Source organism: Chelonia mydas, chromosome 11 (assembly GCF_015237465.2).
Source record: "Chelonia mydas isolate rCheMyd1 chromosome 11, rCheMyd1.pri.v2, whole genome shotgun sequence".
In the NCBI taxonomy this organism is placed as follows: Eukaryota; Metazoa; Chordata; order Testudines; family Cheloniidae; genus Chelonia; species Chelonia mydas.
In genome coordinates this window covers 9,909,057-9,935,725 of record NC_051251.2, presented here as the reverse complement: position 1 = coordinate 9,935,725, position 26,669 = coordinate 9,909,057, and the positions used below count along the sequence as shown (strand labels likewise).

Genomic DNA, 26,669 nt, shown 5'->3' with positions numbered 1-26,669 from the left:
GCAAGCCCCACCAATACAAGTCTGTGGCCTTGTGCTGGGAGACTCACTCCCAGATGCAGTGTAGACATACCCTACTACAGATTTTTCAGGGCTTTTAAAGCAGTTATTCAACAAGCATGAACACACAGCTATAATAAGATTGGACATGCAGATTCTTTCCTCCCTCCTTCATATAAGATACAATAGCATTCAGTGATCACACTCATGGCATACGCTATGAGAAATGATCAGCACACCGTATCAATATTGTAATCACTGAGTCAGTTGTTTATAGTACTTCTCTGCCTGATGTTTCTTGTGGCTATCTCCTACATCTATACATTTTGCAACTCAGACAAACTGTGCATATAATCTGCCATTCTAAAATGTGTGGTTCTTTCTGGCCTTATAATATACAAATGTGTAGGATGCCAATGTGGAGATTCTTTCTTTATATTATTTTCTAGACATTTTAGACTTCATACTCACTTGTATCACCTCTCTCTAATTTAAATGTTAGCTCACTGGCAAGGCTACGACAAAGAAAATTCAGTCCATGTTACCTCCTGTTAAGAATTCTCATAATCATAACAATGAGTCCCATTAAAATTATAAATAATATTGCTTTATTAAATTAATTGTATTAAACTCCTAGAAAGGAATTATATGATTTCAGTTACAGAATTAAATGAAGGAAACTCACTGCTGTCTTTGTAGTTATCTAAATACAGATAGGAAGAGGCTGTAAGGATTCCAGCTGGTCCAAGTAAAGGCAGGGAAAAGGAAAAGTTCCCTTAAGAGACATAAGGCTCAGAAATATAAAAAGTCCTATAATACAATTAAACTAAAAATTCAGTGATGTGTTGTAAACTGTAACTGCAAGAGTGGACCATATTATTCACCAGTTTCCTTAAAGTTATGAACTGTGAACAGAACAACAATGTAGTTAACACGACAGATCTCAGCTGTTCTTCCTTCCATCCCCTCCCTCTCAAAAAAAAAAAAAAAATAAAGTTATGAAATCAGCATTATCTGTAAGGACAGGAGGGAAACTTGCCTCCATAAATACTAGAAATTCCCCCATTCCCATATCTATTATATAAAGTAACTAGCTGTTATAAGTCAGTTTCAAGTACAACAGGTGGTTGAGGCAAAAATCAGAATCCGTTCATAAGAACCGATACTGTAATACAGTAATTTGGAAGAGACAAACAAGTACCCAGAGCAGTGATTAGACATCAGGGCTGCTGTACTATAGATCTGATGTGCCAGTAGAAAATTAAGATGTCTCTATTTCCAAAAATTGAGGACATTCATTTCAATCTTGGGTAATCTAATCTTAGTGCAAAATAGATGCTATGACAGCTTTAGCAAAGAGAGGTGATGCATCTTTATTAAGGCCAAAATCTTGTTCAGTCATCACTGTCACTTCCAGATTCACTCAGCAGCAAGTCATTTCCTAAAATAGAAGATAAAGTCATTGTATTAGTTCCATTAAACTAAGACTATTTTTCCATCAAGAAAAGTTTTTTCTTCCCCCATCCAGTATCTTCTATTAGGAATTTAACACCAAAACACTGTATAGATTTAAAAACTCATCTGTTGTCTTAACTACTCGAGTGGGAGTCTTAGGGCTACATCACTTATGTGACCTTTGAAAGCCCCGCATTACTCACACTTAATCCACCAGATTGAATGAGTTTGTGTACGGGAATTAGTGCAAGCAGGCCACAGTGGACTAGCTAGCTTCCCATCCACCTTCTGATACTTGATCAGCAAGGAAGCTGCTGGGGAATGCAGTTTCATTAAAAAAATAAAACAATAAGATAGGAGTTATTGCTGTCTGCATGTATCTAAATGCCTCTTGGATCTGTTTGAGAGCAAAGTAGTATCCAAATCAAGGTGAGAACAAGCTGTTTGACACACCTTTTCAAAAAAAATAATCAGGCTGTGGAGCAAGACAGCAAACAAAAGATCAAAGGAAATATTTATGTATGCTGTCACCAAAAAATTAATCGGAGTTATTTTAAAATGGGACACAAGAAAAGCGACTATCCAGTGCTTGCAACAGCTGTCTATATAACTAACAGAAAATAAGTTCTCCCTGCTATTTCTTTTTTCAACTTGACAAGCAGTTTTTCTCCCACTCCACCCCACCATCTCCCACATATAGGATGAAATTAAAGGGATACTGTCAACAGCAAATCTATATTTTTTTAAAATGAGTTAGATGCAATTTCAGATACTGCATCAGCCCTTCTATTCCCCTGCCAGCTTGGTAGTTATGCAACTGCATTTTCCTTTATTTAAAAAAAAAGGAAACAAGAAAAGAATTTCCCTCCCCTTGTTGCTGGGTGAAATGCCTAAACAAATAGGAAAGTGACTGAGGGGGGAGGGATAGCTCAGTGGTTTGAGCACTGGCCTGCTAAACACAGGGTTGTGAGTTCAATCCTTGAGGGGGCCATTTAGGGATTTGAGGCAAAGATTAGGGATTGGCCCTGCTTTGAGCAGGGGGTTGGACTAGATGACCTCCTGTGGTCCCTTCCAACCCTGATATTCTATGATTTAATGAAAGCAACTATACACAAAGTACTGTCAAATGCTCCTAACTGTGTCAGTTACGGCAATCTTTAGTTAGGAGGTCATTATAGGGAGATGAGAACAAGGGGTTAGTATAAAGGGGGAGAGGACACGCCTGGATGGGTACCTCCCGATTGGTAGGTCAGAGCTTTTCAGGTAAGAGTGACTGAAGTTGATGGGAGTCCCCTTAACAAAGCTTTGTGTTTACACTTCCTTTGTTTTGCACCATGTCCTCGGCAACTTTTATCTCTGGGAACGGTTACAGCATGGCCCTTTGCAGCAGAGCACAGAACACTCTACCTGTGTCGGACATTAACAGTGAAAAACAATTGCTTGTAGTGCAGGAGGAGGATTAAAAGCACAGATGGGATTGGAAGAGTATAAGTATTAGACACAAAATGTACGCCTAACCACTTGGTTATATCATTTGAAATCTTCTGCATTTTATTTTTACATTAAAAAGCAGAGATGGCTAAGTATTATTTCAAAATAAAAAGTATCATTAGGATGGCTACAGTTGTACTTTAAATCACGTAGTTCTCCAAAATATTCTCCTTTACCCCTCTACCTATTTAGTTCCCTAGTTGCTGTTCTTGCCTCTTCCCCACAGTCCACTCCAAAAATAGGTCATAGCCATCCACATGGGCACAGCCTTCAAAAGCAGTTATTCCTCAAATAAGCCATCTAATGCTCGCCAAAGACAACAGTCTCATGAAATCCAAGAGGTTGGAACAAATCTGGAGTTTCATGCCAAGGTGTCCACAATAAGACAAACTCCCCTCTCCCTCCCCCCCCCCAAAAAAGTGTTTGGAAAAATAACCCTGAAATTAAACCCACCTCCATTTTGTACCCATGCCTCGCAAAGGCCTTTTCATAGTTGCCTCAAACTTTCCAGAAAGATTCTAGCCTGCACGATCCCAGCATAAGAAGTTTCAGATACATTGGCTGGTGCACATGTCAAAAACATGGAGAGCTAACTTCACCCAGGACTCTAAGAAAACACCTACATTACTTAGGCTCAACTGATTTAACAAATAGCAGAAGTAAAGTAGGGAAATAATTTCAGGAACACAGTCCATTTTCACAGTGCTGATGAGCTGGTTGACACTATCAAGATATTAAGTAGGTTTCATTACAGAGTGTGCCATGTACTGGGATATTAATCAGTGGTCCCATACAGTATTTAGCTTTTTTTAAATAAGTTCTTGGAGAAGTGTTAGATTGTCAGCTTTTTGGAGAAGTGGCCATCTTTTTGTTCGGTGTTTGTATAGCGCCCAGAACAGTGGGGCTGGTCCATGACTGGGGCTCCTAAGTGCTTCTGCAACTGGAATAAAAAAATATCCGGATGAAAACTGCACTATAGGAGTGAGCAAACAAGAGATCTCAGGGATAGCAAGTCATTGGGCATCTTCCTTCACAGAATTTTTAATTTGTTCTCAGTTAGTAATTTCTGTTTAAAAGGAAATTAAACAGAGCAGCTTTTCACTATTTTTTAAATGCAATATTCTCTTGCAGATACCTTAGACCACCCATTTGCAGACCATGCTGTGTCACAAGTTATGGGCCTACATAATCAATTTCAGAAGTAGATGAGGAATTATTTTGGGGACAAGGCTCATAGCAAGGAAAGGGCAAAGCCTTTGAGGCCAGGCTACCTAAAAAGGTAGGTTCTATACCTATACAGGGCAATATTAAGAGGTAACTATGCTCCAGACATAGACCAGTGCATTTTCAGCATTCTGCAAAGCTTCAGCTGTATGACTTAATGAGAGTGATTTGACTAACCCCCTATGCCCCACCAAATTATAATTGCCACTAGATGTATGGTAACATTAGGACTGCACATAGTAAAATACCCAACTAACCCTCGAGGGCCCCGATTCTGCAGACATGCTCATGCTTAAATATATGCATTTGAGTAGCCCCATTGAAGTCACACCTCAAATGTGACACAACCACTAAACAGCTTGATCTTAAGATTTGCTGTTTTAAACATTTGTTTATATAAGATACTGTTTCAGATGGAAGAAATTTCTATGCTGGACCCCTGACTCTGAACTCCAACACCCAGCAGATCTCCCAAGACTCAGAGGCCACAGTCTCCCTGTCTTGCTTCTCTAGCTTTCACTGCTACTTCTCCTCTCCTGCTGTGCTCCTAAACTGCACAGGTGATGCCTCAGGAGCTCAGCAGGAGAGTAGCTGGAGAGCCATGCTCCCCACAGCAGCCAGCGTACAGTGCCTTTTCATCTCAGCTCACCACCCTATTATGGTGCAGTTCACATTTTAAAGGCATTTGTGGAGAACTGGAGATGGCACAGATCTACAGAGCTGCTTAAAATGTTAAAGTAACAGAGGTAAACTGGATTAGAGCTAAATTTTAAGCAGGTTTATAGCTAAACCAGCATGAATTTTAGACCGCTCACAAGGGTCAGAGGATCCACCTCCCTCCCTGCAGAGTTCTTAAGTCCCACAGGGTTCCTGGGCTCCTTGCTGTGGTTTTGGTATTTCTGCAAGTTTAAGACATTAGGGTGTTTCACTATGACAGTTTTAACTGGTGGCAGCAGCCACCTGTACTTGGGCGTAAATCTTTCAACGGGAGCTTTGCAGCTGTGAACTAGCCATTAGTCACTTAAGATGGTTCATTTTATTCTCAAAAGTGTTTTTTTTCCCCTAAATGTGTGTAAAATGGCAAGTTTGAAAGTATTTTCATGTCTGAGTGAAGGGACTGACGTATACAGAACTTTCTAAAGATACACTGATTGTAATATGAAGCCTATTTGCTTTAGGCCATGGAAGTTAACGCAAAAAATTTAGTCCTCTTGCACAATAATCAGATGTTTTCAGTCTAATCTTATTCCTGTGAAGGAGGTGGTATATGAAAATAAGGCTTATAACAGAAACCTGATTGTAAGCTTAGCTACGTCATCACAATATACAACTAGCTTGTTACCAATTTTAATTCCTTATAATAGTGAAACACAAGAGGACATACAGATTATGTATGAGATATTTTCACTATAACCAGTGTAAACTGTCAAAAAATTTCAAGATATATCATCACTATGTAAATTAGGGCCTATGACCAAGTTCTTCCAAACTTGTGAGCCTGAAGTTAGGCACTTAATTAAAAGTGTGGCTTTGTTTTCAAACAGCAGCGGTGGGTGCTCATCAATTTTGAAAAATCAGGCCCGGTTTATTTTGGTGCTAAGTTTGAAGACCTTTACCTAGGTGGTTGCTTGCTGCTGTTCAAACCAGTGATACTCTTCTTTCTGGACAACAATATGTATTAAAAAATCCCAGTTGTACTTTAAATATCTTAAGTTTGTCATAATTTTCTTCAAGCAGAACACACTGTGAATTAGTTTTGGTTGTTGGTATTCTCCCATCCCTTCAACATGGAAAAGGTATGAAACATCCTCCATTCCCTACATACATAGGAGGGGACTGGCACCTTGTAGGTTAGAAAGGCCTCCATGAATCACAAGACTTCTGCGTGGATTAGGACAGTGGCTCTCAACCTTTCTAGAGTACTGTACCCCTTTCAGGAATCTGATTTGTCTTACGTACCCCCAAGTTTCACCTCACTTAAACTACTTGCTTACAAAATCAGACATAAAAATACAAAAGTATCACAGCATACTATCACTGAAAAATTGCTTACTTTCTCATTTTACCATATAATTTTAAAATAAATCAATCTGAATATAAATATTGTACTTATATTTCAGTGTATAGCATACAGAGCAGTATAAACAGGTCATTGTTTGCATGACATTTTAGTTTGTACTGACTTTGCTAGTGCTTTTTATGTAGCCTGTTGTAAAACTAGACAAATATCTAGATGAGTTGATGTACCTCCTGGAAGACCTCTGCGTATCCCCAGAGGTACATGTATCCCTGGTTGAAAACCACTGGATTAGGATAACCTTCTTTTGTAACTGATTAGTACCAGGACAATATTATTCCAGTATCATCTACTCAGGAAATCATACACATGTTTTGGGAGTGCCTAAGCAGTTCAAGCATTTTCAACACAAATTACTGTCCTATAGTCCCAATGTATGCAATTGTGAGGAAGCCAGTACGGCCTATGACCTACTTTAAACTGCATCAGCTTTAATTTAATATCTCTGATGGTCAAGTAACTTTTAGCCCAACTTCTAATTCAGAACTCAACTGAACAATCAAACCCCAGCATCTCTTCCCACAATTTTAATTACAATAGAGACATAGTTACAGAGTCTCTGGTTTCCTTTTAGATTCCTAAAGCATGAGATTGTTCTTTTCATAGAGCACTGTCTTCTGTACTTACTTAGTGTATTCATCATATGGCCACCACTCTCTTGAGATTTGTTATGACTGGCATCCATGTCACGGATGGCCTGTTGTGGTATGGCAGACATAGCAGGCTGTGGCTGCAAGTATGGCATTGACATAGGCAGAGAAGGCTTAGCCCCCTCATCTTCTGAATCACTAGAACTATTTTCACTGCTGGATGAGGAGGAGGATGAACTTCTTGATTCGGACGAACTATCAGAGCTACTCATCTGGTCCATGACGCTAGCCTCGGCCTTTAGCTCTGAAAATAAGATGTAGATTAATTAAGAAACAAAGCAAGAGGAGTCTCAGAGTTTAAAGGAAATGGCAACAAGGGAAGTGCTGCACAAGCAAGTGACTGTAGTGAATGTCACAATATTATTACAAGTCATAAGTGACTAAACTCAAAGACATAACATCCAGGAGTGAAGTGGGGGACACAAGCAACCTGATCACCCTACTTGTATGCCATATTCCTCTCCTCCACTCCTTGCTGTCTTACTTTTAGGCCACATGCTTTTCAGAGCAGAGATGCATTAGGGTTCAGATAAGGCTGCCGGCCAAGGTGCTGCCCCCTACACTTCAGTGGGCAGTACAACCTAACTAGCCCTTAATATCTGCCTCTGATTAGCAAGTCTTATTTTTCAGGCTTTGTTTAACACCTCTACAGATGTCTAACAGGAGTCAATAACTCAATTTAGACTCAAGGGACAGATAGTGAAAAAAGGAATTGGTCAGTGGAACATCTGAAGGTGCAGCAGCAATGGCTGGCAGCAATTTTGGGATTATAAACAACATGTACATGTTTGTCTAGACATTCATTGTTCTCAATCACAAATTAAGCATTGTGGGATACCTGCAGCAATTACCCATATTTTTAAATTATGGAACAGTTTCATTAAATCCTTATTGATTCTTTTTATAGGTCTGGGAAAAATTTAGAATAGCTAGCAGGAAACCATCCAGACCCCAGCACACAATTTACTGTGGCTAAACAAATAAATCTGATTGGCAGCACATAGGGACAGGGCTTTGGGATATGTTAGTCTTGGTGACGCACTCAGAACAGGTTCTAAACAAAACAAACAGACCACAGAGAAAAATTCTCAGGTTTCTCATGCACTTGAGCACCACTTTGTTTCTTTTGCAGCCTTAGGTACTTTTAATTGCCTTTCTGTGGAGTAAGACACTCTGGTCAAAGTTTGTCTAAATCACAAAGAAAAGACATCTGCATAACGATATATCTGGGGGAAAAAACTGTTTAAAAGAATCCAGAACATCCTTGAGAGCCAATATCAATTCAGATCAATAAAGCTACCACCTGTTAGTGTTCATATAGCAAGCGATTAACACCTGCTTTTCTCCCCCCATCCACTGAAAGGAAAAAGTGTGTCTCCTACTGAATTAAATACAAAGGTTCCTACTGAAACAAAGTCTCCCAAGAACATAGCATATGGCATTGGGGATTTCTCAAGGATGGGATTTATGTAAGTGTTCAGTTGTCTCTTACCAGTTAGGGAACCACTTCTGCAGGTCTATCTGATTTAGAAAGTAGGGTGCTATCTGAGTCTCTCTGACTAGGTTTACATGATAATGAACTCATACAAATTCAGAGTTTTATTAAAAACTAAAAGGGCTGTAAAGCATTTTAATCAAAGATTTGCTGTATGCAAAGGACAAAGAACGAGGAGGGACAGGTGGAGTGAGGAAGAAGTGGAGGACTGGCTGATTTGGCTTCAGTGCCACAATCCTACAACTGAATAGCTTAAGACAGCAGCAGTGGGAGGACTCAGTGAGAACTAAAGCAATGCTAATCATGACCTTCATAAGACTAAGGATTGATTTGATTCTCAATCCTATGTGGTTTCAAATACTGTTGGATTACTACTCTTGTCAAGACAGCCATTAAACTTTAGAGAACATTGCCTATGTAACAGCTTCTAGTGCGCACCTCATTCAAAAAAACCCTTGGCCCTATTTATAATGTAAGTCTGCAAAATTTCTGAAATACTAAGTGACACAGTTGCATTTTACCTCTCTCGATGTCGTCCATAGGAGAAGACGGAGACATCTTTTCTTTTGGTGGAGAATTTTTAACATTGTTTGGAGTCTTACTGGCATTTCGCATTTGCTGCTGTTGCTGCTCAATACGAGATTGAACCTTACTGCTTCCTTCAGCTCTGTATGACAGGGTGAAACATTTTAATTGATTCCGAAGAACAATATTTAAACAAAATAAAAACACACAGTAGTCTAAGCTGTGTGTGAAGCTATTCATTATGTTTTTCTTAACTGTATCACTACAGTTTTAAGTTTCAAAGTACACTGTAACAGTGGTTCTCAAACTTTTTAACAAGGTATCCACCAACTGCATTTTGTCTTTTTTTGTGACCCACTATTACATATATGCACCCTCCATCCCAGCACACCACAACCATACCTCTGGTTTAGCGCAGCCCAGTACAGAGGGAAGGCCTTGGGAGACAGGGGGCTGGAGAGCGAGCCCACCCCACACTCACTCTGCAGTGGTGGCTCCTGTCCTGTGGGACCAGAACCAGCTGCCTACTCCTGGCGCTGTGGGATCACAGCGCTGTTCAAGTTTGGCCCGATGGCCCTTCCCACACCACCAGGCTTCCCCTCCACACCAATCTGGGAGAAGTGTATATCTGCCTAGGCCAGGGCCCAGTGATTGGTTAATCCAGCCCCTGGATATGGCAACCTATCTAGAACCTTCTTGGGACCCACCATTTGGGAAACACTGCACTACTACAGTGGCATATAACAAGATATAGGTGCAGTGAGTACTATTCTTTTGATGTACAATGTCCATTGATGCCATTCATATTGGCCCTTTGACCCGATCCTCTACTATGCTGTTTCACACTTTCTTCAGTCATGCACTAACACTTCATTAGAATTCTAGTGGAAGTGAGTTATATGTGGACATAGCATCAGAATGTGTGTTAATGGGAATTACATACTCAGTAAGAGGAGAATGTGTCCTCAGCATTTTGCTAAACCCTTTCACAAGAATTTATGCTATTTTATTTACACAGTTCAAAGTCAGAAAACAGCAGCAAAACAATTTCATTTGTGTAGCAAAAAGCTATTTTCCAAACTTATTATGAGAAAACAGTTATTGTCTCTTGCAGGGATATGCAATGTTTCTGTTCAAAACCTACCCTACTAGCCTAGACTTGAGAGCTATAAAGTCATTTTTTGAGAAAAATAATGACATGCTTTTTCATTCCATTGAACAAGGGTAGGTTTTTGTAAGGACCATGTTTGAAAAAGTGAAATTTTGCTAAAAGCTAAGAATAGTTGGTATGTATCCCAATTTACACTTTCAGCTATTTCTAACGGCTTGTCTACGTGGTATGTTGGTGCACACCAGCTAGGGTGTAAACTCTAGTGCACACCTGTGCACTAACTGGCCACATTGTCCCATTGTACACTAAAAGTTCTCTACCGTGTGTTGACATAGTCCTGTTTCAAACCCTACTAACTGCATGTGCACTCAGGTACCAGCCCTAAACCATTTTCATAATGAGTTAGGGACATAGCGGTTTCTTTTGTAAACCACCTACCTGGTTTTCTTCACAGTGATGTTACTGCTAAGTTTCTCTAGTCGACATTCTCCAGTGTCATGATTGATAATTAAGATACATTCCTTTAGATAAGGCTTCTTGGAGCCCTTGAAAACTGTTACTGGTGGAGTTGAACCCTATTTAAAAATTGAAAAAATATCTAATTAGCATTATTTCAATAGACTTATTTGTATAAATACAGAATGAGCCTTTACAGTAATGAAAAGTTCATTGTAATTGATCATTTCTAGCCTTTTAAAATCTGTTACCAACTAATTCAAGAGAAACTCAGATTAGTAGTAACTAAGGGTGAAATCCTGGCTCTACTGAAGACACTGGCAGTTTTGCCATTGACTTCAGTGTGGCCTTGATTTCACCCAGCCAGTTTGAAATAAACCAGTAATCGCAATCCAGTTTCTAACAGACAGGCACATACATCACAAAACTACCACCAAAACTAGAATGCTTGTTGGCAATATCAGAAGAGTAATCCGGGATTACAGGAGATTGAATTCTCCACCCCAGTGGTGGTGCATGCACTCCCACCCCTTTGGGATTGTGCCATAACATCAAGGCAGTGTCAGTGCTGTACTTGTTTTATAGACAGAGAATTTTAGGGTTGTCAATTACAGCATATTTCCAGCACAGTGAATTCACTTAATGTTACAGCATAATTACCTGACCTTTGTAATTCTGCATTTTCTGGTGTGATTATTTCTTTCCCAATGCTTTAAAAGCTACATGCATACAATCTTGAAACAACAGCAAACTGAAAATGCTGAAATGTGAAACGCTTCTATATTCAACATATATGGTGATTCAGTGAGAGAAGCCTCTCCTTTTCCCCATCCCCTAAGATATTCAGCCCTCACCTCAATGTTTGGCAGCGTTATTGTCACCTGTTCACCTTTGCCAACTTCAAGGTCTCCTTCAGAGGATGTATCAATAGATGCAGGCTTGAAGTCATCTACAATTTAAAAAACACCCTGATTTTCATGAGTCCCTTAAATACTGACACACATTTCATAAAATCTAAAGGTGGTGAGTTTGGGAGGCACTTAAAATCAATGACTTAGTATCTTTGCTAGTGCAGCATCCACCATTCCTTAGCAGATTTTTCCACAAGCCATAGAGCTCACAGTCAAGGTGGTTTGCCTGATATTCAACCTAAATTTCATCAAGTTTTGGTGTTGGAGCTCTTCAAAAAAAGTTGAAAGATTTTTATTTTGATTAATAAGGAAAGTTTCTCCTGTTCACCTCACATTCAAAATAAATGGCCAAACCAGTTTGCTGATACTTAAAGAAAAACCCTCCAAAAAAGCCACAGAATTACTTTTGGGTTGAGACCAACCCTGGAAAATTTCAGCCAAAAAAAATGGAAGTTGCAGACAGCTGTGACTAAAAACAGGAAAGTAGACTGGAAATACATATGCAGCCCTAACTATAGCATGCTCTTACCGTATTAAGAGCATCAAAGGCAAAACCATATGCACTAGCAAGGTCGTGGTGGTTATTTTTATTTTTAAGTACATATATTTCTCTCTAAAATGGAATTGTTAAAAGCCACCTTCATATACTTATTTTAATCTCCTTTATCATCAGTCATTCTTAGAAACCTAACAATGTCTCTGTGCGGATATGGATTTCCCCTCTTTGCATGTTTCAAAGAGCTGGAAAATTAGAGATGAACATTAGTTTGTTTCATCAGAGTTGTCAGCCCTCCCAACAAGATCTGCTAATGATTGTTACTCAGCTAGCATAATTTATTTGCAAGGTCCTAAACAAGCTCCAACGGTCTCAAGCTCCTGCTAGCAGCACCTTACAGAGCTGAGCACCACAGTTCTGGTCCTTCTTGTGGTAAGAATGAGACTATGCCAGTCTTCAGTGGATGCTGCTGGGTAATTAGCATTTTGGCCAATCTTTTCAGAAATGGCTGACTAAATAGATGTCCAGTTTACCTACTCGTACGAAGTATAAAAGATAAGATTACAATAACAAAGGCTAGAGAAAAATATGGCTTTTCTGTTTTTTTGTGCATTTGACAGCACTGTCAGGTTTGCCGATTTCCTTGCATCTTTCTTCGCAGAGTGACAGGGAAGAGAAACATTTTGAACCAGAAAAAAGGGCTTGTAAACCCACAAAAGTCAACAGGAAAACTTAAGGCAGGTGTAGTACTACAGCCTATTTTTACTTATTTTTTTAAAAATACTGAACAGATTGCAAGTTACAGCACCTCTTTAAATCCACTCACAGCTTTTAGGTTCCTCTCACACCCTCCTCCCCAAAGATGTGGTCAATTCTATTAAATAGGATTCCATTTGCTCACAGAATATACATTATCCATCTCATCTCACTGTAGGAGAGAATACAGGATAATCTCCAGAGAACATGTGAGACACCAAACCTTGGGGATCATTCTATAAATAAATGAGACAGCAGAACAAAAACTGCAGCCCTAAATTATCAGAACCATAATCCTAACAGCATTTGTTTCCTAGATACCTTCAGAACCTGTGAGAACACACCTCCAAGGATAGTAGTTATTATGTACTCAGGAAGGGCACACTAGCTTTGAGAGCAATATTGCCTTTAATCTTTGATTGTTGAGAGCCCTGCCATGGCCAGGGGCAGAGCTTCACCCAAAACTCAGCTTTTTGTAGCATTGTGCCAAGACACTATTGTTTCCCAAAATATACCTTAATGTATGGTACATGAATTTAGTACACATAAAAGGAAGAACTAGATGAAGAACGCAGGCACTGTGTGAACTTCACCCCAAACTTTACCAGCAACACACATGCTCATTAGTCTTGCTCGGAGTCTCTCATGAGCAATAACTGCAACCTGCTGTGAACTGTACGGTTTTATATTCAAGACATTGGATTAGGATTTAAGAGACCTAGGTTCAATTCCCAGCTCTGCCACAGACTCCCTGTATAACCTCACAAATGTCGCTTCATCTTTCTGTGCCTCAGTTCTACATCTCATGGTTCTATGTTCAATCCCTTTCTCTGATTCTTTCTGTTCTCATTTGGACCGTCAGCTCTACAGGGTAGGAATGGTTTCTTACCAAATGTACCTTTCTGCACAGCATCTACCTCAATGGGGCCCTGATGTTATTCAGAGGCTCTAGGTGTTACCATAATACAAACAAAGAATGCAGTAGCTTTGCCACATTTGATTCCTATCCAAAGCCCTCCCCCTGTGCCCTCCGCGCTCTCCATGCTGCATCATGCCAACATTTTCAAAAGCAAGTTCAAAAAGATCCAACATGCTCTCCTTCTGCCCCATCACCATCTTCTCTTTCTCCCAGTCACCAACAGCAGCCTGCTCCCCTACTCTCACCCCACCAGAAGCCCCAATGACTTCATCTCCTCAACTCCTGATCTACCCTATCTTCACTCTCAACCTCTCACTCTTCACAGGCTCATTCTCACAACAGGAAAATGCCAGGGTAAGGGAGATAAAAAAATCCCCAAGCCGCCACCCTTTGCATCTGCCTCTCCATTTACTGCCCCATCTCTCAACCCAAAGATGGAGCCATCTGCAATCACTATCTCAAGTTCATCTCCTTCAGCTCCATCTGCCAGCATAGAGAGTACTTGTACAACATAGATAGACAAGTGTAGAGACTACAGGGGTATCAGGAGGGGTGCTGATTTCCTCTAAGGTATGATCAGCCAGGCAATGCCATATCTACAGGGGTGGGGAGTTATAAGGGTGCCAAGGGGGGATGCTGATTTTTCCTGGAGTATGGCCAGCTAGCCAGCGCCATACCCATGGGAGGTGAGGATAGGGAATCACAGGGGTGCCGTGCCCCGCCAGGGAGGTGCTGGGAGTATGCCCAGCCAGGCGGTGCCGTGCCCCGCCAGGGAGGTGCTGGGAGTATGCCCAGCCAGGCGGTGCCGTGCCCCGCCAGGGAGGTGCTGGGAGTATGCCCAGCCAGGCGGTGCCGTGCCCCGCCAGGGAGGTGCTGGGAGTATGCCCAGCCAGGCGGTGCCGTGCCCCGCCAGGGAGGTGCTGGGAGTATGCCCAGCCAGGCGGTGCCGTGCCCCGGGAGGGGGGTCACAGAGGTGCCAGTGGGTATGACCAGCCAGGCGGTGCCATGCCCCGGGGGGGGGGGGGGGGTCACAGGGGTGCCGGGGGGTATGACCAGCCAGGCGGTACCATGTCCCGGGGGGGGGTGTCACAGGGGTGCCGGGGGGTATGACCAGCCAGGCGGTACCATGTCCCGGGGGGGGGGGGGTCACAGGGGTGCCGGGGGGTATGACCAGCCAGGCGGTACCATGTCCCGGGGGGGGGGGGGGGTCACAGGGGTGCCGGGGGGTATGACCAGCCAGGCGGTGTCAGGCCCGGGGGGGGGGGGTGTCACAGGGGTGCCGGGGGGTATGACCAGCCAGGCGGTGTCATGCCCCGGGGGGGGGTCACAGGGGTGCCAGGGGGTATGACCAGCCAGGCGGTGTCAGGCCCCGGGGGGGGGGTGTCACAGGGGTGCCGGGGGGTATGACCAGCCAGGCGGTGCCATGCCCCGGGGGGGGGGGGGGTCACAGGGGTGCCGGGGGGTATGACCCGCCAGGCGGGGCCATGCCCCGGGGGGGGGGGGGGGGTCACAGGGGTGGCGGGGGGTATGACCAGCCAGGCGGTGCCATGCCCCGGGGGGGGGGGGGGGGTCACAGGGGTGCCGGGGGGTATGACCAGCCAGGCGGTGCCAGGCCCCGGGGGGGGGGTCACAGGGGTGCCGGGGGGTATGACCAGCCAGGCGGTGCCATGCCCCGGGGGGGGGGGGGGGTCACAGGGGTGCCGGGGGGTATGACCAGCCAGGCGGTGCCATGCCCCGGGGGGGGGGGGGTCACAGGGGTGCCGGGGGGTATGACCAGCCAGGCGGTGCCATGCCCCGGGGGGGGGGGGGGTCACAGGGGTGCCGGGGGGTATGACCAGCCAGGCGGTGCCATGCCCCGGGGGGGGGGGGGGGTCACAGGGGTGCCGGGGGGTATGACCAGCCAGGCGGTGCCATGCCCCGGGGGGGGGGGGGGTCACAGGGGTGCCGGGGGGTATGACCAGCCAGGCGGTGCCATGCCCCGGGGGGGGGGGGGGGTCACAGGGGTGCCGGGGGGTATGACCAGCCAGGCGGTGCCATGCCCCGGGGGGGGGGGGTCACAGGGGTGCCGGGGGGTATGACCAGCCAGGCGGTGCCATGCCCCGGGGGGGGGGGGGGTCACAGGGGTGCCGGGGGGTATGACCAGCCAGGCGGTGCCATGCCCCGGGGGGGGGGGTCACAGGGGTGCCGGGGGGTATGACCAGCCAGGCGGTGCCATGCCCCGGGGGGGGGGTCACAGGGGTGCCGGGGGGTATGACCAGCCAGGCGGTGCCATGCCCCGGGGGGGGGTCACAGGGGTGCCGGGGGGTATGACCAGCCAGGCGGTGTCAGGCCCGGGGGGGTTACAGGGGGTGCTCATCTCCCCAAGGTACGACCAGTCAGGCCAGGAGAGGGTCGGGGCGGTGGGGGGGGATGCTGAGCTCCCCTGGGAATGACCAGCCAGGCCCACGGGCGCGGGGGGAGCTGATTCACTCCGCGAGGGTCAAGCACCCAGCGCCCACACCCGCTGCCCCCCGACCAGCGCGGCGGGAGACCCCGTCACGGGGCAGCGTCGGCCGCTACCCGGCCCCCACTCACAGCGGACGGTGTGGAAGGCGCAGCGCGGCTGCTTCTCGAAACTCTCGCCCAACTTCAGCACACGCTCCTTGGGGTCAAAGAGCTGAGGGGCCGCCCCGTTCATAGCGGCTCCCCGCGCCGCCTCACACCATCGGGACGCCGCGCAGCCCCCGCCGCCGCGCAACATCCCCTCACCGCCGGGGGGCGGGGCGCCGCCTCGCACCGGCCACGCCCACCCAGCCCCCCTACTGGCTGCTGCTTCTTAGCTCCGCCCTTCCCTCGCCTTCGTCACTCGCGGGACAGAGGCTACTGCGGCACGGTCGTGACCTGGCGCGAGGCATCTGTATGCAGCTTTCACAGAGGGACGGTTAGGGTGGGAGTAGGTCTGGCGGCGCCCTTCTCCACGCGCTTGGGCTCTGGACGCGGATATGCAAATTACAGTCGCAGGGGTACGCTGCAGTTGGCTAAAGACCTCTGTGACCTCATAGCTGGGGGGGAGGGGCGGCTCGCGACCGGTCGTTACAACCCTCTGGGCTCGGTTTTGGCAGAGTGGGGTGGGGGAGGCAGCGCGCCCAGGTAGGTGTTCGGGACGCGCCGCCTCGGGGGCGTCGGTTCGAATCCCGGAGGCGGGGCGAAGCCCCTGGATGGCAGGGGCTAGAACCGCGCGACGGAGGGCCTGTCACTTCAATGGGATAGGGCCGTTTAGGGCTCCAGCTCTCCTGGGGGGCTATCCAGAGCTCTTGCCATCCTGGGGGAGGGGCAGGGCAATGGGCACGGCCACGCGGGCTCCTCCCATCCTCGGGTGGGGGGAGGGTACGTGGGTCCCTAGCTGGTGGCTCTTGATGGCAGGGCACGATGCTCACTCATGCCAAGCACCCGCCCTTGGGAATCTCCCTATTCTCCCCCTGCCGCAAGGGAGCTTGAGGAGGAGCTGCCTCCTTGTCTAATCCTGCTGCTCTGGAGGGGGAGGGGGGGAAACGGGTTTGGATCCTCAGGTGCCTCCCTCTTTGGGCTCAGCGTCTTCAGGGCCAGGCTGTGTCTGATCCCAGGATAGGGGTTGGTCGTGATTCCACCTCTCGCCCCTCCATTGGGAGCCTGGCCCCAGGAGTTGTGAGAGCCAAGCCATCCATTTGAGTTGCCCTTGCCTAAGGCCAGCTGACACTGACACACGCCACCGGTTGCCTATTGAAAGGTGAAGGTGGAAATTTGCTGCCTACATAGGAGAGTTTCTAAAGACTTAGGGCCAGATCCTTAAAGGTAGTTAGGAGCCTAACTTTGAGGAACTGAGCCTTGGGCACCTAAATACTTTTGAGGATCTCGGCCTTAGATGCGTTCCTGACTTGACACATTATCTTATTTTTAGTTTTCCCCACAATAAACCTGCAGTGCCAAAGGTTTCTTTTTAAATTTTATTTCTGTAGAATCATTGCTTTGCCAGGTACAGCTTTTTTTAAATGTAATGAGTTGGCTAAGTGTGTATGTGTCACCACTGTTCTGTATGGAATAGAGCCAAAATTGCCCAAATGTGTGTCCTAGACACCTCCCCCAGCTGCTGGCAGTAAGGCAGATTCTCCTGATTCATGCTTTTGGAGAAGGATGATCTGAGTTCTATTCCCACAGTTGTCAGGAACTTTTTTTTTTTTAAACAGACATGACAAAGAAGGGTGGATTTTATTTGTTTTTTCCCTCAGGGAGAGACGTTTGTGTGGAGCAAGGTGATGAAAGGCGACAGAAGCCATTTTGCTTGGCTTTTTAAGATGTGTTCCTACCCCTAATGCATTTAAAAAGCCAGTTTTTCATGGAAGTAAGCCATACCTCTCAATGACCGCAGCCCCAAAATAAGAGGACATTTATTAAAAAAAAGTGCAAGAGGCTTAACCTAACATTACTCTAATCCACATTTTCCTCGCATCAGAACAGTCATTACTTCTATTACAGCAGTGCTTCAAGGCCCCACACATCTCCAGGCCCCAAATGTACTAGACACTGTACAAACACATATTAAGAGAGAGTCCATGCACCAAAGAGCTTGCAGCCTAAGCTAATCCAGTCCTGCAAAGAGAACTGTGGTCTAAATAAATAAAACAGATAAAGGGTGGGAGAAAGGAAGTATTAATCCTGTTTTATAGCTGGGAACGGAGACACAGAGAGATTAAATTATTTGCTGAAAGTTACACAGGACCTCTCTCCCAGAGTTAGGAATTCTCAGATCTCCTGAGTCCCCATTCAGTTCTTTAACCATAAGATTTTCCTCCCTCACTTGATTTTTATTATGGACAAGTGCCAATATTCATCCATTTTAAGAGAACAAATTCTTAAGTAGCATCTGGCCCCATTTGTGCCACTCAGTCCCTATGATGAAGGAAGGGCAAGCTGAGCTGAAAGTTTCTGTGAACCTAACCCTGTCTAAACAGTTTTAACATTCTCATTTTATTGCATTTTCTTGGGAGTCCGTTGTGTTCATAACATAACTGCTATCAATAATAATGAACTATGCATGTGTAGACACAGCCTGTTAGAAGCTCAAAGTACATTTGCTTCTCCCAGTGATTTTTGTCCTCTCTTGAATATGTCAAAGTTTGTTTAGCAGAACAGTCTTAGGAGGATGAGATAAAAGCTCAATCTTGTTTCTTCGTTGGTTCTGTTCACCACCATTCCCCTGGCCAAAAATCCTGTAAGAACGCTGTGAATCAAATGTGCCCCGTGTGCATACATAACAAATGCAGATTTACTAGTGCCTCTTCTGTGCACAATGTCATTACTGATCCTCCCTTTGTTAAACAACTCTAGGTATGATATATATTAGCTACAAAGCACTGCATGTTAAAAAGTTTTGAGCTTAGCTGCTTTTGTTTACTGACTCCTTTTATTAAAATATAGCTGACACATACAAAATGAAGCCAGCAGCTGTGGATTCCAGAATTTTGGCACTTGCCGCTCAGGTCACTGAAAGCTCTGATCAGGATGTTCCTGTGTTGCTGTTGAAGTTAAAAGGTAAATAAAGATTCTTAAGGTATAAGTAGGGAATGCGGAAGTGTGGACAGTCATTTTCATAACCTATACAACTGAGTCAAATTGTTCCCTCCTTTGAGTATATTCACCAGGGCCTCCATAAGGTCAGTAACATAGAACTGCCTGTAAATCTTCCTAAAGTGACAATTGACTTGGGAACCACAGATGAGGCTGGGGTCTGAACGGAAGGGAACCCTCAGTCCAGTAGAGGATTAGCCCCTATGGACTTTTTCTCTGCCTATCCCCCGCTGCCAGTACAGTTCCTGTAAAAGCCACGCTACTGTGGGCAGGGACACTGTACCTGGTTAAAATCCCTTCTGTGAGGGGTTGTGGGCAGAGTTAGTGGGGTTGGGAATGATTGCCTGGAAGTGACATAAAAAAAGCCGAACATTCATTCATTCATTTATTCTCTCTCTTACACAACCCGACCAGTGCCTCCAGCAAGATTTACCCTGGCAGTGTTCCTTCGGCACATGGTCGGTGGCTAGGGTGTGCGAGCTAGGGCCAGCTCTGAAATTTGACTATTATTATAATCAAGTTAATAAGGGTTTTCATAATGGATTTTCATCTTGGTTTGATATGGACTAGCAAATTCATACGTATGGGCTACCTGCCACATCGTATGTATGCTCTTGCTGCACTCTTCTAAATCTGTAACTAGCAAGCAGGAATATGATCTTTAATTCGATACAGTATCTGTAACCATACAAGTTAACAAATTATAGTCATTTAAAGTATGTTTTACATTATTGTTACTGGGCTTTTTTTTAACACTGATCTCAGATGCATATTTATACTCGGCCTTTTATGTTTTGAAAAATAACTTTTTTTAGTTGCTTTCTTATGGATCAGAAACATATGCACAATTTTTTCTCTTTCTCCCCCCCAGAAATTTTAAATAGTACATCTTTGGGAAGTAAAGAATCACAGAAAATTAAACAGGACCTCTACTATTATAATCTTGTTCAATACTGTATGTTGGTCCTTAAACAAGATTACTCTCGACTGCCTGGGGGCTGGGCTACTGCTGCCCAACTATCAGAGATACTAAGGTAAAATGAAAAGCAGCTGTAAAGTTTTATTCTTGTTCTCCTTCACATCTTTCGTCTCACTTTTTTCTTTTCAAGCTGTTCTACACTGATTCACATCCAAAACAAGGCTTGTTGCACAGAAAATGTCAGGGTGAGAGTGCAGGGAGTGGTGTCAAGGGTAGAGAGGTCGGGCAAAGCCTAACTGATTTGCATTGTGTTTCAACATGCTGGGCGGATTATTCGGTGGGAATAAATAATATGTCGGATTTACCCTTGTTTGTTTGTAAATTGTCCTCAAGTAGATCATGATTTTTACCAATGTACTGCTTATTCAGAATTGTTCATATGCTTCTTGCAAACAAACTTCAGTCTCTTGGTCATTGACAAATTGTTTTTTGTTTCTTTTAGATGTGTAGAAATGCTTTTAAAAAAGTGGACATTATCCATACGCTCTAGGTACCCTGGCCATCATGTAAAAATCTACCACAAATGATATCTAAATGCAATATTCTACCTGGTATGAAATCACCACCATTGAGCCAGGCAACTTAAAACTCAAATCACCTTCAAACAATCTCTACCCTCCTCACCCCCAAACTTTTAAATTCTGGGTCAAATGATAAGCTTTGCACATTACCCTGAAGTTTTGGACTAAGTAGGGAGCAAATTCCTAAGCAGTGGGGTCCTTAGAGCACCTTTGTCTCTCTAATACCATCTCTTAGGTGTGAGTTTTTGATATTAGAAATTTGCTAGGCTTCAAGATCAGGCACCAAAGTTACATGATAATGTTTCTGTTTCCGATTGAGTGACCCAAGCTTTATAAACTGATTCTGCTTCCAGACAAAATAAATTAATTTTGTAACAAAACAAGTCTTCTTGTAACTAAATGAATCTCAGTGGTTCACCTGGCATTGACTTTCTGTGCACTGTTCAGATTAACTACATTCATTCGTACAAATATTCATGGAAAGCTAACAAAAAGGGTTGCACACAAGAAGGTGGAGGTGCATTTCAAAGCAAAATTCACAAAATGGTCATGAATTTTCCTGTTTGCCCAGCTCTAGTGCAGAAAAATTGCCCACTTGTGTGACTATATGACAGTAATTATTTCTAAAAAGATTCCTCCAAAAATGCCCAAGACAGTAATACTGAGGGTTAAAGTGTAGTCCTGTAGTACTGATTTCCTAGCTCACCCACATTCTTAAAAAACGGTTGCAAAAGTATCCCCCCAGTTATTTGTGAATTTGTGTTTTTATCTGCATGGTATTTTTGGGTTTACAAAACCTTCCTCCAGTTCCAGATTGATTTTAATCTGTCTGTCTGTCCTGGTTTTCTAATGGTATCATAGTATCTTAGCATTGCATTGATGGTATGTAGAACAGATCAGAACAGGTCCCAGAAAGCTAATGGGCAATGTGACCTAGATATGGTTTTGGCCAAGACAAACAAATTCTCTCTCTCCAACAGCCTAATGATTCTTTTCCTCTGAGGTAGATGTCTTGGAGCTAGTTGCAACAGTTGTCTGTCGTTCAGTCTCTGCTGGCATTTATTCACTTGCTTTTGTCCAACAGACCCTGCAAGGTTCAGATCTGTGTGCTCTTTCTTTTCAGTCAGTGTTGTGTGGGACTGGAGGTGAAAGAAGATCCTGAAGAATTTTACAATAAATTACTTCCTTCAGCTGTCGATAACCTCCTGTTTTTGGGAAGACATCTGCAAGCACGGTTTATCCGAGCAATCAAGGTATTTGAATTGCTTGGTTAAGTGAGCCCCAGGAACATTTTGTAACTGATTGACAATGTTTCCAAGCTCGTCTACTGAATTAGAGGGGTTCTGCTACAGATACACCATAATATAAAAGGATGTTTTTCAGAACTGACTTTTTTCTCATGGTTGTTAGTAACTGACTTTTGGAGTTTTGAAACTGGAATAACTTTCCTCACAGAATATTTCTTCCATCCTGTGTGTGCATGGACTAGTTTGTTACTGCAGGGTTGCTGTGAAGAGCTTGGCTACTGAGAGTGGGTTTTCCTGAGAAAAAAGCAATAATAAATGAGAAGCAAAAACAGCTCAACAAAACTGGGCAATCAAATTTGGGGTCTACCAATCATGAGTTACCTTTTAGCTTCACAAATGATGAAATCTGACTTGGCAACTACTCTGTTCATAGTGCTGTATTCAGATTTTCAGAAGAGGAAATTACTATTTGGAAAGATGGTCTGGATACTTCTGCCATGTACTTTCTAAATGAACCTGGCCAAAATGTCCAAAAGTGCCCCCTGATACTGACATGGCACCCAAAATTGAGAAACTCCAAATCAGTGGGTAGTTTCGAAAGTGTTGCTTCTTCCCCATTTTAGAGAGTAACCACTATTTAGCGACTTCAAAAGGGTATTTCATGGCGAAATTCCCTAGTGTTTTAGAAGCACTCTGAGACCCTAGGATCCGTACAAATAGTAGAAGTTGAGTAACCAACCACATGGATGCTGATGGGTTCCCTGAATAGAACTTTCCCCCTAGATATTACACTTTTTTGTCTGACTCGCTCCTTGCACTTAGTCAAAGTTTTCATTCACTGTACAGTATTATGTTGGAAACTACATGCTTCCTGAGTAGTAATTATATATCAGCAGTATGACATATTCTGTCTGCTCAGTTCTTTTAAGTGAATTTAGAGCATGTGAATGCTTCCCAATAGACATCCCTGGAGTCTTCTGTCTACCCACAGTGTGTAATTTTGCCCACACTTTCTTATTATATGCCTCAACCCACATGCTACTGAATCACCCACTTCTGTGCAGGATTTATCCTTGAGTGCAAGCACAAGCTATATCAAAGGTCAGTACTTTAACTTCCAATCATATTGTCCAGAGGTAACTGAGCTTCCAGCCTTGACCACACATTCTGAGAGGGTTTAGCAAGCCCCACTCCACCAAGCATAGACAACTTATGACTAAATGACCCTTCCAGTCCCTCTCATAGACCTAAGACCCTCATTGCTTGCATGTTCTTTACAATCATTATCAGTGGTTCTCAAACTTTTGTACTGGTGACCCCTTTCACACAGCAAGCCTCTGAGTGCGACCCCCTTATAAATTAAAAACACTTTTAAATATATTTAACACCATTATAAATGCTGGAGGCAAAGCGGGGTTTATGGTGGAGGCTGACAGCTTGCAACCCTCCATGTAATAACCTCACAGCGCCCCGAGGGGTCCTGACCCCCAGTTTGAGAACCCCTGCATTAGATTGAATGGCAGGGTCGATTATGAATTCTTGCAGCATCTGGTGTCAGGGGGATGGAGGAGGAAGCCAGGAGTTGATGTGGACCCTCTGAGGAGGGGTATGGACGTGGGGATCCAGCATTTTACTTCACTTGGGACCTGGCCTATAAGCATCCAGCATCCTTTGCCACAGTGCTTATTATGAGTTATTTTGTCTTGAATAAGACTGACAGTCTACTGAGAACTCAAACAGTTTCTACTGTTTATATACCAGTCCCTCATTGCAAAGATCAAGGTCGAGGCTCTTAAAGATATTCAGATACTTAATATTGTGTAAATTGTACATGCTGTACGCGGTCTGATTCTGAGTTTACACCACTGTAAATGAGATCAGAATCAGGCTCACTCTCTGTACAAGCCTCATTAAAGTGAATGAATTGCTGAAATATCCAGCATTCACAAATCAACGTATTAGCTAATAACATTATGGATTAGCTTGTTAGTATAACCGTGCATCTCTCATGGTCAGCAAGGATCATATACAGTGTAATGTCCTGATTGACAGTTGTGGATATAGCACAAAATACAGGCCTGAAATTGGGATTATATGTGACCACTTCTATAATTTATTTATTTATTTTATTTTGTTCAGGATGAAGAAAAAAGTGAATTCTTACGGTGTTTCCGGACAGTAACTGATGCCATCTGCTGGCTGTTTGGTGGGCATATTCAGCTAACAGAGTGTGGTAAGAGAAAGGGTTGGAAATTCGTTGCATCATCAAATAACTAAAAAAATTTTGAATTTTAATATAACTACAATGACTAGTGAAGGGTTCAGGAGTGATTCCAAAACCAGTCTGTGTCCTGTTTTTATCTGGTTATCACATGCTTTTAAATGAGCTCTTGAAATAATCCATTATACCAGTGGTTGTCAACCATGGGTCCAGGGCCTTGGTTTCCGAGGGTCTGCCAAAATATACGAGAGAGCAGGGCCAGCATTAGAGTCGCTGGGGCCCAGCGAAGAACGTTGAAGCCCGAGCCCTGCAGGTCTGAACTGAAGCCCAAACCCTGCCTCACAGGGTTGAAGACAAAGTCCGAATAACGTAGCTTCTCATGGCCCCATGTGGCATCAGGCCCTCGGCAATTGCCCTTCTTGCTACCCCCAGATGCTGGCCCTGGCTTTTAATCTACTGGATATGCAGAAAAGCAGTTGTTGTGGCACAGGCAGGCCATGGAGTTTTTATAGCGTGTTGCGGGGGGCTCAGAAAGAAAAAGGTTGACAACCTCTGCATTATACAATAGAAGCATCAGCAAATGAAACAGGCAATCTAGGCCTTTAGAAAAGCAAAAATAAAAGGAAGAGGCCACATTCCATTTTTAGGTTGTTGATTTGGACAGACAGTTTTTTCCCCGCAGCTTCCATTTTTAATTACAGATCTTAACAACAATCAGAGCTTTTCCTAATATAAATGCATAGTTGAAACTTTCACACCTCTGTCCTAAAATGAGCTGTATATGGGCTCAAGAGATTGCCTAGACAGAGCTCGCTGCAGGGTCAGGTTCACAAAACATAAACAAAAAGCTTTACAGTGTATTATTTAATTTTACTGCAGTGCTGGCAAATCTACAAACATCTGACAAATTGACCTATACTCAGTCAAAAATGAGTTCTCGGTTATACCTGTATAAATTCCATTGACTTCAGAATGTAACAGAGAGAAGAATTTTGCCCAGTATTTGACATTAAAAAATATTTTAAAAATTTCAGCACATGGGTTTAAACAATACAAATGACTGGATAATTATTAAATAAAAAGAGTGGGTCTGAATCTCTAGTCTGTTGCATCTATTTAACTCCATTGTAATTTAATTGAAGTCAGTGAAGTTATCCTGACGTAAAACTGGTATAAGAGAGTGAAGGTTCAGGAGTCCTCTACACTGGAAACTTTTGCGCCATGCCTCTGCCCCACTGTAAAAAGACTTGTGCCTGTGTGGCTTACCTGCCTTTGAAACTTTTTACACCACCTCAGCCCTAGTACATAGGAGGTTTCCACCCGTGCAGAAAAACCCCAGTATAGACAGGTCCTTAGGCTCGTTTCCTTTTCCCATTCTGTCTCACTGTAAAAGTTAGAAAGGCAAAGAATATCTACTAAAAAAACAGTGACCCTCCCTTCACTTGCTAGGAAATGTGTTTTATAGGTCTGTTCGGTAAACTACAAATGAACTGGCATTAAATCCCTGGCTTTGATTATTTCTTGATTTTGTTTCCTTTTCCTTTGTTGCAGTGCTGCAGAGTAAACATTTCCTGCAGTTGCTAATCACAGATGATGTAGAAACTGAAACTGCAATGATGTCTGTGTTACAGAATATTTTGAGAGTTAACAGGTTAGCTGCTTTTAAAGAATTCTATTGATTTTCCTTTATTTAATTTATTTATTTATTTTAGATTTAAAGATCAGTTTGGTACTGGGTTTGTAAAAGGAAAGTTTCTGCATGCCTAAGATATTTTATACCAGGCTCTGCTGGAGAAGTCTTAAAATGGGCAGTTTTCTCTATCCTTAAATTGCTTTGTTTATTGTGAATATCACTTTTTTTTTTTTGTTTTAGTTCCTGGAACTGCACTAGAGTCCAATGGCCTGGAATATCTCCCAAATTGTAGTACTGGCTCTGCCACTGAGGCAGTAAAATACCCAAGACAGGCCTGGGTCTGCTCGCTTAGGCTTGTGGGGCTATAAAATTGCAGTGTAGATGTTTGGGCCTGGGCTGGTGTCCAGGCTCTGCGACCTTTCCCCCTCACTGGGCCTTAGAGCCCAGGCTCCAGCTCAGTCCCAGTCAACACTGCAATTTTATAGCCCCACAGCTTGAGCCCTGCAAGCCTGGCCAGCCGCAGGTGTTTTATTGCAGTGTAGACATGCCCTGAATTACTTAGGATCTTGGGTAAGTCAGTAACATCTGCGTCACAGTTTACCCTTCTGTAAAAGGCTGATAATACTTAAACCTACTGTGGAGGGGTATTGTGAGGATTAGCTAAATTCGCAGAGTTTCAAACATGTAAACTGCTGTGTAAGTGCCCATATCTGCCCTCAGACATGTTAATAGTTTCCATTGACAATAGGAGTGGGAGCAGTTTAGTTGAGGATAGAATTGTCCCTAAGGGCTCAATCCTGCGAGGTCCTAAGCACTCTGGTCCCACTGCAGTAAAACGGTTTAGTGTATGTGTAATCCCATTCAAGTCAATGAGAATAGTTACATGCTTATAGTAGTGAATGGCGTGTGAATAAGTGCAGTG

The 26,669-nt window shown here is 43.9% G+C and overlaps 2 protein-coding genes across 5 annotated transcripts in view; one reads left to right on the top strand and one right to left on the bottom strand.

The window, feature by feature from the left end:
* Positions 1-582: 582 nt before the first annotated feature.
* EAF2 (ELL associated factor 2) lies at positions 583-16,392 on the bottom strand. The gene is made up of 6 exons (XM_037912332.2): positions 16,138-16,392; positions 11,336-11,430; positions 10,464-10,600; positions 8,911-9,056; positions 6,872-7,138; positions 583-1,438 (listed from the first exon to the last, which is right to left on the bottom strand). The coding sequence occupies exons 1-6, from the start codon at positions 16,301-16,303 to the stop codon at positions 1,392-1,394; spliced, it is 858 nt and encodes a 285-aa protein (XP_037768260.1). The 5' UTR covers positions 16,304-16,392; the 3' UTR covers positions 583-1,391.
* IQCB1 (IQ motif containing B1) overlaps positions 16,373-26,669 on the top strand; it is a 22,939-nt gene continuing 12,642 nt past the window's right edge. The window contains exons 1-6 of one of the 4 annotated variants that reach the window (XM_043525255.1): positions 16,373-16,459; positions 18,997-19,110; positions 20,018-20,180; positions 21,770-21,899; positions 24,033-24,126; positions 25,666-25,765. In XM_043525255.1, the coding sequence (XP_043381190.1) occupies positions 19,011-19,110; positions 20,018-20,180; positions 21,770-21,899; positions 24,033-24,126; positions 25,666-25,765 (587 nt within the window). In that variant the 5' untranslated portion in view covers positions 16,373-16,459; positions 18,997-19,010. Of the gene's footprint in view, positions 16,566-16,620; positions 16,693-18,996; positions 19,111-20,017; positions 20,181-21,769; positions 21,900-24,032; positions 24,127-25,665; positions 25,766-26,669 lie in introns of those variants that run through there. The other 3 variants (XR_003566512.3, XM_007071888.4, XM_037912331.2) reach the window with 3 other exon arrangements.